Source organism: Artibeus jamaicensis, unplaced genomic scaffold (genome assembly GCF_021234435.1).
Source record: "Artibeus jamaicensis isolate MK-2021 breed Jamaican fruit bat unplaced genomic scaffold, CSHL_Jam_final contig_490, whole genome shotgun sequence".
Classification (NCBI taxonomy): Eukaryota; Metazoa; Chordata; class Mammalia; order Chiroptera; family Phyllostomidae; genus Artibeus; species Artibeus jamaicensis.
In genome coordinates, this window is record NW_026521861.1 from 15,182,186 (window position 1) to 15,196,371 (window position 14,186).

The 14,186-nt window shown below is 46.6% G+C and overlaps 1 protein-coding gene and 1 long non-coding RNA gene across 2 annotated transcripts in view; one reads left to right on the top strand and one right to left on the bottom strand.

Annotated features, from left to right (window-relative positions):
* The window catches only part of SEC23IP (SEC23 interacting protein), a 52,440-nt gene that overhangs the window by 594 nt on the left and 37,660 nt on the right, over nucleotides 1-14,186 (top strand). Inside the window, exon 2 of the mRNA XM_053668388.1 lies at nucleotides 109-412. Within this exon, the coding sequence (XP_053524363.1) occupies nucleotides 361-412 (52 nt within the window). The 5' untranslated portion in view covers nucleotides 109-360. The remainder of the gene's footprint in view (nucleotides 1-108; nucleotides 413-14,186) is intronic.
* LOC119063493 (uncharacterized) lies at nucleotides 8,604-14,155 on the bottom strand. Its single transcript, XR_005085189.2, has 3 exons — nucleotides 13,968-14,155; nucleotides 9,510-10,602; nucleotides 8,604-9,036 (listed from the first exon to the last, which is right to left on the bottom strand). It is a non-coding gene; the product is annotated as an uncharacterized LOC119063493 (long non-coding RNA).

Consider the following 14,186-nt stretch of genomic DNA (forward strand, 5'->3'; position numbering starts at 1 on the left):
CCCTATATAGTGACTTTTCCTCAGCCTGATAAAGTCTTAGCCACCGAGGGAGGTCTACATTTAGAAGAGGGGGACTTTGGAAGGCCCACACCTCTTTTGCTGTCACAGGCACTGTGGGAGAGACACTAGTTCCTGAGAGCCAAGCTCCAAATGGGGACCACACCCTGGTCTGCGACTGCCCAGAGGCCGGAAACAGGAGCTTTGGCGAGGTCCCTGCAGAATGAAGAAATTTGGAAAATACCCAAGTTCACTATGTTATTGCGAGGCCTAGAATGTGCCTGAGAAAACTCCAGTCTCATTAGCTGAACTCAGGGCGTGTGAACAGGAGCGTGATCCGAATGGAGCCTGGAAAGCGGGGAGATGAGAACAAGAAGTGAACTCGGATTTCCAGCCCACCTTAGGGCAAAGGGAGGTAAATTTGTGTTAAGGTGCTCAGTGCCGCAGGCTGTGAAAGAATTCACAAAGACAAGAAAGTGTAGAGAATAAAGTTATTTATTCACTCTACAAGAAAGGAGAGGGGCTTGGTGTGGAGAGATACACCAGCCTTGAAGGGTGGGGGCTTTGAGCTTTGATTGGGTTATAATCAGATTAAAAAAATGGTAGGGGCCCCTGCTGTTGTTGGCCCCTGGGCAGTTGGGGGCGTTGTAACGAGGCTGCAGTTTTTTCCACTGTGATCTGCCTGTGGTTGTAGGGAATGGTTAGTTCTGTTTTTGCTTCTGGTCATTTCCTGTCCTGGGGACACAAGCTCAGAAGAGTAGAGTGGCAGCCATGTTTACCAAGGGCAGAGGCCAGCTAGGCAAACGATGCCATGATAGCAAATGGGACTGGCCTTTGTCCTTTCAATTTGTATTTCTCATTGTGAACTAATTAATTGGCACACTGGGTTATAGAATACATTTAGCTCTTCTGAATGTGGATGAGTGAGTGTGGATGAGTTTCTTCTCCGTGAGAAAACTGTTACAAATTTAGGGCGTTACCACCGCTTTTCTCATTCATTCATTTGTTTAGCAGAGAGGGTTGCCAAGTCCGTAGTATTAAATGAAGACTATTCCCTTTTGCAGCTTCCTGGACAGTGATAGGCAAATTACAGTTGACCTTTGAACAATATGGGTTTGAACTGCTTGGGCCACTTTTACTTGATTTTGTTTTTCAATAAATACACAGCCCTCTGTATCCCAGAGTTTTGCATCCTCAGGTTCAAACAACTGTGGTTGGAACTGACAGAGTAGGAAGTTAGAAAGACATGAGCAGAGTAGGAAAGAAAGAAAGGCCAGGTACAGAAAGTCACCAGGGTGGAAAGCCTTGGATACCTAGCAAAGGGCAAAACTAAGCTGGGACCTTGCCTCCAGGGTGACCTTCCCTTCTCTAGCATATTGATGGTCATGTGGTTTTGTAACAGGGCGCAGCCAAGGGGGGGGGGCCAGAAAAGGATTTGGAATGGGGTTCAGAGCTCAGGGTGTCCAGGAAATATTAAGATGTCCTCACCCCCCCCCAAGGTATCAGTTGGGGGAAGGGACAAATGGAGCAGAGCAATTTTGTCCCTTTTTGCTATTTTGCTATGCAAACCATTAGCAGACTAATGGTTTGCATAGCAACAGTTTCGCAGATAACCTCTGGCATGGTCATTTAACATCTCTATAACCTTTAACTAGTTTCATAGATATGTTAAATAGCTGTGGCCATGCTTTGAGCCAGGGAGAAGGGAGTGGCTTCTACCCAGGATGTGACTGGGGGCAGGTCCCCCAAGTTACAGTGCCTGTGTGAGAGCTTGGAGTTGATTGGGGCCATACCTGCTCAGACTAATGATGGCAGCCCAGTAAACTTGCGATAATATGGGAGTCCTGGCAGGTGTAACTGATTGTAGGAGGAGTCGGAAATGGGGCTGCAAAGGAGGATGGGTGCGGAGATTTAAACCCAGACGTGGCAACCATTGAAAAGAGGAGAACCATGCGGTTTTGGCCAGAGTGCAGACCCCTGCAGACAGGTGAAAGGGAGAGCCACAGGGTTTCAGCAGAGTAAGGGTCCCCTCTTGGCCAGGTGAGGGGAGAGCCATGCGGTTCTGGGCATAGTGAGGGCTCGCTCTTGGCAAGGTGAAAGAGGGAGCCACGCGGTTTTGGCAGAGTGCAGACCCCCTCTTCCCCAGGTGAAAGGGAAAACCACACAGCTTTGCCAGAATGGAGATTCCTGCAGCCAGGTGAAGAAGAAAGACACATGCTTTGGGTGGAGTGCGGACCCGTGCAGCTTTGGTAGAAGAGGCCCACGTGGCTTTGGGGTGCCCCCTTTGGCTGAGTGGCCTGGGAAGCAGGAGAGACTTTGACTGGAACTTGGTACAAAGAACTCTTGCCAGTGGACCGTGAGAGGGTACCACATGACTTTGGATTAACTAGAGATCCTGCCTGGATGGTCAATACAGCTGATGGTGCCAGCGGACTGAAACACAGACGTGTGTTCTTTTCCTGATTTACGGTACCTGGAGTTGGGACAGTTGGAGAAGGGAGTGCTGTGTGGGTGTAGGTGTATACCCTAAAGGACTTTAATATTTTAGTGGAGGCATTAAGCCTGAATAGCATTAAATAAACATTTTGCTTCCTTTTCACAAATCTCTGGCATTGAGAGATGTCTTTCCAATTGGCGGTAGACAGAAGAGCCCAGTAGATATTAGTATACTGTCCTTGGGAGGGGCCCCTGTTATTCTGTAGCAGTTTTTGGCATTTCTGGGTGGGCCAAATATTGCCTGCGCCTTGGGCCTCTTGTTCTGTAACAGTTTAGACCGCCTGACCATTCACATTGCTGGTCACGAGGTTTGGACTCTCCCCTGAACTTTCCTCCTCTGGCACATTGCTGGTCCCCTCTTAGAGGAGGAACAAAGGGGCCAGAGAAGAGCCTTAGATGACTTCCATACAAGCCCTGGCACAGCCACTGCCATAAGCATTAAGCCCTCAAAATAATGAGATTCTACAGATAGTGAGCTTCAGAACAAAGCCTCGGATTTGCTTTGGTCAAACTGGAGATAACATTATTCACTTACGACTGTGAAAAGTTCCAGCAAGAAAAAGTGAAGTTCTGTTAGAGGGATGAACAGCTCCATCTCTTGTCCCCAACAACTCTTGTTGTCCCCAAATGCCTTCGAATTTCACTTCAAATGCCAGTGCTGCCACCAAATCTGTTAAAGAACAAAAAATGAACTGAGTAAATTTGAAGATGTAATTGGCTTTACTGAAAAATTCATGAATTGGGCAGTGTTCTATTTAGTAAATGAGAGGTTCTCTGAGGAGCTGTACAAAATGGAAGGTTTTTATGGACAGGAAAATGGGACAAGGAAGTTATTAGCAAAAGAAAAAAACTGTTTCAGGCAAGGTCACACTCTTTTAATCTGAAAACTTATATCCTTCATTTCTGGGAATAGTTTTTTTTCCCCTTTGATGATTTCCTCCCCTGCATTTTCTCTGTCTCTATTCATAGCAGAACTCTAAATAAATATTCAGATATGGGCTCTCCTTGCCTACCACTCTAATTTTCTTATGTTCATCTCCTAAGTTTTCATATTGTTCTTTTTGCTTTATTTTTTGAGGGATTTTCTTACATTTATCTTTCTTCCGTTGACTTTACTTTATTTTTCAATAAATCTCTTTCCCTTTATTCTCTTCCAGCTAATCAACAGGACCACCGAGCCACAGCACTGTTACTGACACACAACATTCAAAAGTGGGGGGCTCTCTTGCATCCAGGAAGTATCAGGTGGGATACGTGGTAAACCAAGGCAGGGAGGAGGAGGGCGACAGTCTCCCCCGTCGACTTGTACTGGTGCAGCCAAGGTGGGAGGCCACCAATTGGGGATTTGCAATGGGGTCCAAAACTCAGGGTGTCCAGGAAATAATAGAAAAATATATACATATAGGATGTCCTCACCCCCACAAGTCTAAGCTGGGGGGTGGGACACATGGAGCAGGGCCATTGAGAGCATAGCAACAGTTTTGCAGCTAACCTCTAGAACGGTCATTTAACATATCTAGAACCTTTAACTGGTTTCATGGATATGTGAAATAGCTATGACCATGCTTTGAGCCGGGGGGACTGGAATGATGCAACTGGGAGGCAACTCCCCCTGGTTACTGAGGCTGCGTGAGAGCTTGGTGATGATCGGCACCACACCTGCCTGTACTTAATATGGCAGCCTAGCAAAGTCGAAAGAATACGGGAATGCTGGCAGGTGTAACTGATTGTGGGAGGAGTTGGAAATGGGGCCGCAGAGGAAGACTGGCCCTGGGATTTAAACCCAGGTATGGCATCCATGTGGGCTTTTTGGGACCACGTGGCTTTGGCAAAAGTTGGGACTGTGCAGCTTTAGGGTGTGCCCTTTTTGCCATGTGGCTTAGGAAGCAGGAGAGACTTTGCCTGGAAGAAAAGGGGTGAAAGGTCTCTTGCTGGTGGGCCATGAGGGTGCCACATGGTTTTGGATTAGCTGGAGGACATGGCGGCAACACAGCTGATGGTGCTGGAACTGAGGGGCTGCCTGAACCATGACTTCTACTTCTTTTCCTGAGCTACAGTACCCCAGACTGGGCAAAGGGGAGGAGGAAGGACTGTGTGTTTGTGGGTATCCTAAAGGACTTTACTATTTTTAATGAAGACATTAAGTCATTACTCTAAATCTGTATAACTTTTCAAATAAATAATCCCTTTCCTTTTCACCAATCTCTGGCATTGAGAGACATCTTTCCCTGGCGGTGGGCAAGGCAAACCTAGTACGGGGGGTGGGGTACCCCTGGAGCACAAGGGTGGGTCCATTTGGTAATAGTATGTCATTCGAACTGCGTGCCTCCCCCCCCCCCCCCCCCCCCAGGTCTGTTCTGTAACACACTCAGTAGTCCTGAGCCTGGTCCAATAAGATTGCCTGGTGTTAGGAACTTCACAGCAGGGATAGTTGGGAGGAGGGGAGTGCTTGAGACTCTGTGACAATTTCACTAAGACAAAGAGCCTTTACTAACTGAGAAAGAAAGCCTTTGTAGCTGCACATTATTCCCAAGGTTTAAAACGGGAAGACAGAGGGGTACCAGGAAGCTGACTAAAGTGTGTAACCCCTGAACCTCAACAGTTATTACTCAGATTAGCTGTGTGCCCGCTCGTAGGCTTGGCTCAAAGCATATAGAACAAACTTACTAACAAACTTATTAACCACTTTATTTCCTCTACATGTGGGGCATTCAGTCTAGCCCGGGGGCTGTTTGCAGCTTCATGTTCATATGTATTTCTTAAATAAACTTGCTGTCTCATTTCCACTGTGTGTGTGTGTTGTCTCACTTGAATTCATTTCCTGTGAGAGGCAAGAACTGAGGAGCTGGCAGGGTGGACCCCAACTGGGGTTTCTCCCTATAACAAAGGTATTGACCTTTTTTTGGTTTCCTGAATTTCTTTTCTTTAAACTTTTTTTATGCTCAATGATTTTAGAGAGAGGGGAAGGGGATAGAGATAGAGGGAGAGAAACACCAATTTAAGAGAGAAACACCCCTACTGGGGACTAAACCCAAAACCTAGGCATGTGCCCTGACCAGGCATTGAACCTGTGAACTTTGGGTTTACAAAACGATGCTCCAACCAACTGAGCCACATTGTCCAGGCTGCTTCTCTATTTTAAATATATTCTGATGCTATTCTTGGTTGCTGATTCTCTTATCCCTCCGAAGATATTATTCATAGATATTTTAATGTTTTGCCTTACTGTGTGGGCTGTTTCTGCAAAGTTGCCATTTTTTGTTTCTTTGACTGTGTCTCATTTTGCTCTTCGATGTTAAAAGATCTCAGCTACGTGGTGATCATATTTATGGTGTGGAGACTAAGAAAGTGGTTGGGAGATCAGAGCATTTACACAGGCCTTGGTGAGGTTTTGTTGTTTCATTTATATAAGTTTATTGTCGTACAAATATTTCATAGAAACAGCAATGTATGACGCAAGGTCAGGGGAGTAGGAAATGACTTTAAAATGTAGGTTTGGCCCTGGCTGGGTAGCTGAGCTGGTTGGGGCGTTGTCCTGATCTGCCAGGGTTGTGGGTTTGACTCCTAGTCGGTCAGGGCTCATCCAAGCGACCACCAATGGGTGCATGATGAGGAAAGCAGTGACTCAGTCCCTCTCTCTCTCTCAAATCAATAAATACAAATTTTAGAAAACAATAGAAAATGTAGCTTTGTACATGCTGTTCTGTTTACACAAGGGAACAGGCTTTTCCAACGTCAGGCTGGTCCAACACGTGAGGCTACAGCAGCAGCAGGTCTCTTCTGCAGGAAGTGTGTTTGCACTGTTTGCACGTTCAGGAGCAGTGCAAATAAGAGTTCAGGAGCCACCCAGCAGGAACATCTGGGGCTCATTTTGAGCTGAGGTGAGGTCAGAGGTCCAAAGCAAGTGCTGACAAAGTACTTGGGCAGGTGGAAGGTGTGCTCTGGGGCATGTTATGAACTTAATTATGGGGTGATCTGGCCGGGCTGTCCTACTGGGCAACCTTGACTTCAGTATCTCTTTCGTTCCCATAACCCAAAGACAATTCTTCTAATATCCTCCTGCCTAGAGGTTGAAGACCTGGCAACAATGTTTCTGTTGTCGAATAGATACATTGGGCTGGGTTGTGGGGGAAATTGTTTTATTACTCAGTATGTACATATTTGCTTAATCTTCATTTTGTTTTATCCTCTCCAGAAGGGAAAATTCACGGTCTTCTTCCAAGAAAGGGGTGGTTTATGTTCCAGTTACTCAAGTCGGGGAGGGGACCTAACTGCTTCTTAAACAGTTTCAACCAATCCTCCTAATAATAGGACCTCTCTCTTCCCCGTCACTGCCAGTTCCAGAGGTGCCTGAGGTTATCAGGTCCTAAACCTTTAGGTGATTCCATGATGCCAATAAAATTGCCCTTGAGCTTTCCCCGTAGTTGGTTTCCTAAACCAGCTAGTACTTGTCCATTTGGGGGATGCCTTCCAAAATGTTGTTGCTGCAGCATCCTCTCCCATTCTCCTTATCGACTGGTGCTTACAAAACCCAACCCATTTGTGTTTTCAACAGTTTTAGGAGAAAGAAAATAAAGATACATCTGTTCAATCTAGTATCTTTCCCTGGGAGCTACCCCTAGTTCTGCTCACTCCAACCGCGACCACTCTATAGCCTGAGCCAGCACCGTCGCTCAGCTGGTCCACTGCGGCAGCCTGTGGACTTCTCAGCCTAGTCCCAGGCTGCTCTTTTCTGACCTATTTTATCACACCAAAGTCAGAGTGGATTTTCTACAAAGCAAGTATTATTATTTCTCCACCCTCCTTTACACACTTTTTTGATTCCCTTTTTCTTTTAACTGTAAGGCCGTGCATCATCTAGCCTTGATCTGTTAGTGGTGATATGGCACCAGAGAATTACTGGTGATTGAAACTCGGTTCAGCAGCCTCGATACTTGAGCTCTGGCTAAAAAAGAATTCGGAGTCAAGACTCAAATACAAGCAAATTGTAACAGTACAATCAGGCCCCCCTCCCAATAGGGATTTGTAGTGGGGTCCTGAACTCAAAGAGTGTCCAGGAAATATTAAAAACAATACAGGATGTCCTCAGCCCCACAAGTTTGGAGGATGGGATGCATGGAGCAGGGCCATTGAGAGTCGCTCTGCATAGCAACAGTTTTGCAACTAACCTTAGGCATGGTCATTTAACATATCTATACTTTTGACTGTTTTCATGAATATGTTAAATAGTTGTGGCTGTGCTTTGAGCCAGGGAGATGGGAGTGATTTCAACCCATAATTTAACTGGGAGGCAACTCTCCCTGGTTACAGAGCCTGCATGAGAGCTTGGAGATGATTCGCTCTATGCCATGGGGTCATGCCTGCCTGGACTTACTATGGCAGCCCAGTAAAGCTGGAAAAATATGGGAATGCTGGCAGGTGTAGCCAACTGTGGGAGGAGTTGGAAATGGGGCTGTGGAGGATGATTGGCGCTGAGATTTAAACCCAGGCACGGCAGCCATGCTGGTTGGGACCACAAAGCTTTTGGCGAGAAAGGAGAGTCACACGGTGTGGGGGCTCACTTCGCCACACAGCTTAGGAAGCTGGAAAGCAAGATGTAGTCGTAATGCAGAGCTCTCTCCTAGCAGTTTGGAAGAATGCAGGAGAGACGCTGTGGGAAGGGGGTGAAAGGACTCTTGCTGGTGGGCCATGGAAGGTGCCATGCAGTTTTGGATTAACTGGAGACTATGGTGACGACACAGCTGATGGTGCTGGGAACTGCAGGAGGCCTGCCAGCCAAGCATGGACTAGTGGGAATAACCAGGGCTACTCGAGCCACACACCTCTGTTTCTTTTCCTGAGCTATAGTACCCCTAACTGGGCAAAGGGGGAAAGGAAGGACTAGGTGTTTGTTGGTATTTTAAGGGACATTGGGGTCTTAATGAAGATATTAAGTCATTACTCTAAGTCTGTATAACCTTTGAATAATTAATTCCTTTCCTTTTCACCAATCTCTGGCATTGAGAGCTATAATCCCCTGGTGGCAGACAAGGATACTCTAGTTACAGGGGGACCCCAGGAGAAGTGGGGGGTCCATTCAGTAATAGAATATCATCTCACCCTGCCTTGGGTCCGTTCTGTAACAAAATGTTTATTTAGAAAGTCAAAAAGGTACAAAAAGTGAGCCAGCTGGGCTGTATGGGCTCAGGAAATGAATTATCGAAGCAAAAGAAGGGGCTTTTGGAGCTTAGGAGAAAGAAAGCAAGGATCTAGATTCCTGGGGGAGGAGGGGGCAATGTTTGGATGTGAGAAAGGGGCAGCATTCACATGGGCTGGGGCCTCAGTACTGGGGTTTTTATCCTCTCTAAAGGTGGGGACCTCAGGGGAGGTCCTAGAGGAGGATCTCAATGAAACATTCGTCAGCTTTCCAGGTGTGTCCTTTCACGGTCACGGTCTCTGCTGATTGGCTGGCACTAGAGCAGGGCGTCTTTAGTCATCACACTTGGTCCTGATGTCAGCTGTGGCATCGCCCTGCCAGGCCTTGCTGCTTTTCCGGACCTGGGGCTGAAACAATGGAAGCCTAGATGTTATCTGTAGTTCGACCAAAACTGTCTCCGACTTTTGGTTAAGATGGCGGCATAGGTAAACATGGCTTGCCTCTTTGTAAAACCACAACAAAATTACAACTAAAATATAGAACAACCATTGCTCAGAACCAACAGCAATTGAGTTGAATGGAAGTCTGACAATCACAGAATTAAAGAAACCACATCCATTCAGACTGGTAAGAGGGGCACAGATGCAGAATGGGCTTTTACTCATATGTGGTGGAGAAAAATTCAGGAGGGATATCTTGGGGCTGAGAAGTCCCAGCCCCAAACCAAGTCCCCCAGCCCAAGGTTCTAGTGCCAGGAGGATAATTCTCCACTTACCCAGCTGCAAACACCAGAGAGGATTGACTCAGTGGAAAAAACTTCTGGAGCCCCAAGCAGTTCCCCTTAAAGAACCTACACATAGATTTATCTACTCAGACTCACTCCCTCTGGGTTCCAGCACTGGGGTGGCAGCTTGAGTGGCATCAGTGGGTGCAGGCAGGGGCTGAGGTATCTGGCATCAAGGTGAGCAGAGGCCATTGTCCCTTTGCTGAGCCCTTCCCCCACAGAACTGGCAGACTGGTGGCATAGCTAAGATTCCATCAACTTCACTAACACTGTTTGACCTGCCTTGGAGATCCCCAGAGACCCTGCTCCATCCAACTTATAGGCCCATCCAAGCCACTTTTCCATATGAATGGCTGGTCTTAGCTCAAGCTGCACAACTTCCTAAATCCTCTCAAATGGCAGTAGCTGTCCTCAGTGATTCCCAGGCCTGGAGTTTGCAGCTTCGATGCACAGCTTGGCTTCACCTGGAAATCTTCAAGCCCAGTACAAGAAGCAGCCACCTCAGATATCTTTATAACTCAGGCAGGGTGGCCCCAAGTAAAACACAGGTGGGGGCTGATCTTGGCCTGCACCATCCAGGACCCCCCAGGGGTCAGTGCACCCAAGTGGACAGCTACAGACCCTGTCAGAGCACCACCACCCTGTCCCTGCACAGCTGATCCTCCATGGAGGGCAGATGGTGGTGGTCAGCGGTCACAGCCAATCCTTGCAACCGAATGGCCTGGGAAAATCCCTCCCATTGATCTGCCAACAGCAACCAAGGCTCAAGAGCAGGGTATACCTTGAGAACCCAGCTTGGGTGATAGTGAAACCAGAAAAGACACCAGCGTTCAGGCTGCCTGTCACTACCAAACCCAATAAGCAGAGACAGGGATTGAATCTTTATGGGCGCTTTATTCAGATGGCTGGCCATCTAAGAATATGGTGGGTTCATACTCTACCAGACCATCTTGTCTTTCCAGGCCAAGATTTTTATAGCAGGGAATAAATGAGGTATGGTAAGAGGTTTTGAAATTCAGGGAAAAGCTAATTGATTAAAAAAATGACTTCAGCATTCTTGTTCTGGGCGGTGGTCTTTAGCTGTGTCCTGGGCAGCGGCTGTTTGCAGTCCTTTTGAGGAACAATGGTGGAACTGCTTATGGTCTCCTGGAGTCAGAGTGGGTCATACCTTCAGCTCCTGGAACGAAAGCTTTTGCATGCATCGATTACTAAGCATATTAGCTATCACTGAAACTAAAATTTTCCAACTCTTAAGTCCCCTATCAATAAGGATGGCTGTGCCACTGGACCCTACAAGACACCTACTACATTAGGTCACGCTACCAAGACAGGGAGGCTACCAAAATGAGATGAAGAAACATGGCCCAAATGCAAGAACAGATCAAAACTCCAGAAAAAGAATTAAACAAAATGGAGATAAGCAATCTATTAGATGCACAGTTCGAAACAATGGTTAAGGATGCTTGAGAAACTTAGTGAGGACCTTAACAGTGTAAAAGAGATCCAGTCAGAAATGAAGGATACACTAATTGAAATAAAGAACAATTTGCAGGGAAATCACTGTCGATTGGATGAAGCCGAGAATCAAACCAATAACGAACATAAGGAAGCAAAAACAATCAATCAGAACAGCAAGAAGAAAAGAGAATCCAAAAAAACAAGGATAATGTAAGCAGCTTTGGCACAACTTTAAGCAATCCAACATTCACTTCATAGGGTGACAGAAGAAGAGTAAGAGCAAGAAATTGGAAATCTATTTGGAAACATAATGAAAGAAAACTTCTCCAATTTGGTGAAGGAAATAGACATGCAAGTCCAGGAAGCACAGAGTCCCAAACAAGATGGAGAAGAGGCTTCCGAGACACATCATAATTAAAATGTCAAAGGTTAAAGATAAAGAGATGGGAGGGGGAGTGTGGGAGAATGAGTGAGAGGCAAGGGGATTAAGAGGCACAAAAGGTGGTTACAGAGTAGCCATGGGGATGTAAAGTCCAGTGTAGGAAAGGGAGTAGCCAAAGAACTTACATGCACGACCATGGACATGAGCAGGGGTGGTGGGGGGATTGCCTGAGGGATGGGGGGTGCTGGGTGAAGGGGGCAAACAGGGAAAAATCAGGGCAACTGTAACAGCATAATCAATAAAATATAGTTAAAAACAAGGAATAATGTAAAACCAAACCAAATCCTGTCTCTGTGATCAGCAGACCACAGGCTTTGTTTCCAAGATTATCTGACCCAGGTCAGAACCTCATCATCTTGAGGGCTTACTGCTGAAGGGAGTGGCTGTGCCAGGGCTTATCTGGGAGTCTGTTCTCTGGCCCCTTTGTTCCTCCCGTCCACCACATGACTAGCCACATGCCAAGGCAGGAAAGGTCAAAAGAGGGTCCAAACTGCGTAAGCAGTGATATGCTGGGGGAGGAAAGGTCACCCCGGGGGTGAGGTCCCACTCTGTAATTGCTGCTAGGCACCCAGGGCTCTCTGCACTGGCTCCTTTCTATACCTGACCTCTTGCTCCTATTCTGCTCATGCCTGTCTGAGTGCCCATTGTTCATCTCAGCTCCCAGTTTTCTCCCATTTGCTCACAGGGCTCCAGCCATACTCTAACCTATATTTCTCTTAACACCCAAATTGTCATCTCAGAGTATCTCTAAGAACTGTCCCTTACCACTTCCTCCAAACCCTCCTCCTCAAGCTTTTCCAGTTAATTTCTACTAGTTGTCTTTTAGGTATCAACTTTGATTTTGCTTCTTCAGAGAAGCCTTTTATGTCACTCTAGACTAGGTTGTTGACAGTCTGATTGCTTGAAATACCTCCCTCTCTTGAGAGGAAATTCTTTACTCAAACTTTCACCACACTTCACTTTATCATTGTTATGGGTTTAACTGTCTGTCTTTCTGACAGACAGGACAACTGCCATGAAGGAAGGGTTCTATGTCTGCACGATGGTACCCCCAGTGTTTAGTATACTGCCTTGTCCCCTCACGGTAACAACATGAACTCTCCTTGGACAAACTTTAGCGCGGCTTCTAGCAGCTTAAGGCCATGTGCCTAGGATGACCCGTCCCCTTTAAAATGCCTGCCTGAGAAAGCTTGAGACTGCAAGAAGAATTTACTGTTTGTTCCAGCCAAAACCTGGTGATAAGCATATAGTCCCCTGAACCCCTTCTTAAAGCAGTTACTTCAGAAAGCTTGCAACCATAAATCCTTTCTCCTCCCCTTTGAGATGCAAATCATGCCGAGCTATCTCCTCCAGGACTGGAGAGCTGTCGCCTCCCAGCTTGGTGTGTACCTTGCTCTAACTTGTGTCACGGCCTAAGGACAGAGAACTTGGTTGCCCCTCCAGATGAAGTTCCAGTGAACAGACTCAGGTGGCCTAGCCCACTGGACCAGTCCGCCTCAGTGCCCTTCAGTGGCTTTGCCTCAGCACAGTGTTTAAAAAGTCTCAAGCCTTTTGTTTTGGGGATGTTTAGTTCGCAATGTTCCCTCTTTCCTATTTCAATAGTTAGTACTTAATAAAAATCTATCCTTACTGCTTTTACTAGTGTCTGGTTTTGTTTTTAGGTTTGACAGTAAACACTAAATAGTTACTGAATTAACCAATAAACAGGTTCTCCATAGGTGTGAACAGCTAGGGGAGGTGTCGTAACTTTGAAGCTCCTTTTGAGGTCTCTTCTATTTCCCTCTTAGAGAAACTGCTTGTCTGTTATTTTTTTCTTTCTTAATTTCTATGAAAAAAATGACAATTAGATCCTTATTATCCACAGTGCATTTTGGGAATGAACTAGTCAGATTATTGTATATATACAAAGCTATTTAAAAAGTCACAACCCTAAATTTTGATTACCTGGTTTCTCTCTCTCTTTCTTAAAAAAGAATTTCCTTACTTACTTTTTTTTTTTTAAAGATTTTATTTATTTATCTGTAGAGGGGAAGGGAAGGAGAGAGGGAGAGAAACATCAATGTATGGTTGCCTTTCATGCGTCCCCTGCTGGGAATTGGCCTGCAGGGAACTAGCCTGCAACCCAGGCATGTGCCCTGACTGGGAATCGAACCGCGATTGTCTGGTTCGCAAGCCCATGCTCAATCCACTGAGCTACACCAGCCAGGGCTCCTTACTTACTTTTAAGAGAGAAGGGAAGGGAGGCAAGAGAGAGGGAGAGAAACATCAATGTGTGGTTGCCTCTCATGTGCTCCCCCACCAGGGACCTGGCCCACTACCCAGGCATGTGCCCTGACTGGGAATCCAACCAGTGACCCTTTGGTTCACAGGCCAGCGCTCAATCCATTGAGCCACACCAACCAGGGCTGGTTTCTCTTTTAAACATTTTTTTCCCCTTATGACTTATAAACTTCAAAAGTTTTACCATTTCTATTTCTAAGCCAAAGACAAGTTCAATTCGGCCTGAAAAAACACATAGGCTAGTTAGATATGGGTGAGTTTGGCTAGGCCTTGCCTACAATTGCCCCCACCCCCCTTCTTCTCTGCCTGCAGACTGCGCCCTGCTGCCTGGTCCCCTGGGCTTCTGCTGTTCCTCCAAAATGTTTGCCACTTACATGCTCTTGTCAGTGCTTTTAAAAAGCTCCCCCTTCAATTCAGGACTTTCAGCGTTAACTGGTGACTCCATTTAGAGGCCACACCACTTCCTCTCCCGCAATCCTGCCCCGAGCCTCCGCCTCCACCTCCAACCTCGCCTCAGCGGTGGCCGGGTGTCACGTGCTAGGACTCGAGCTTGAAGCCAGCGCCGCCATATTAATTCATGGCAGCTCCAGCTA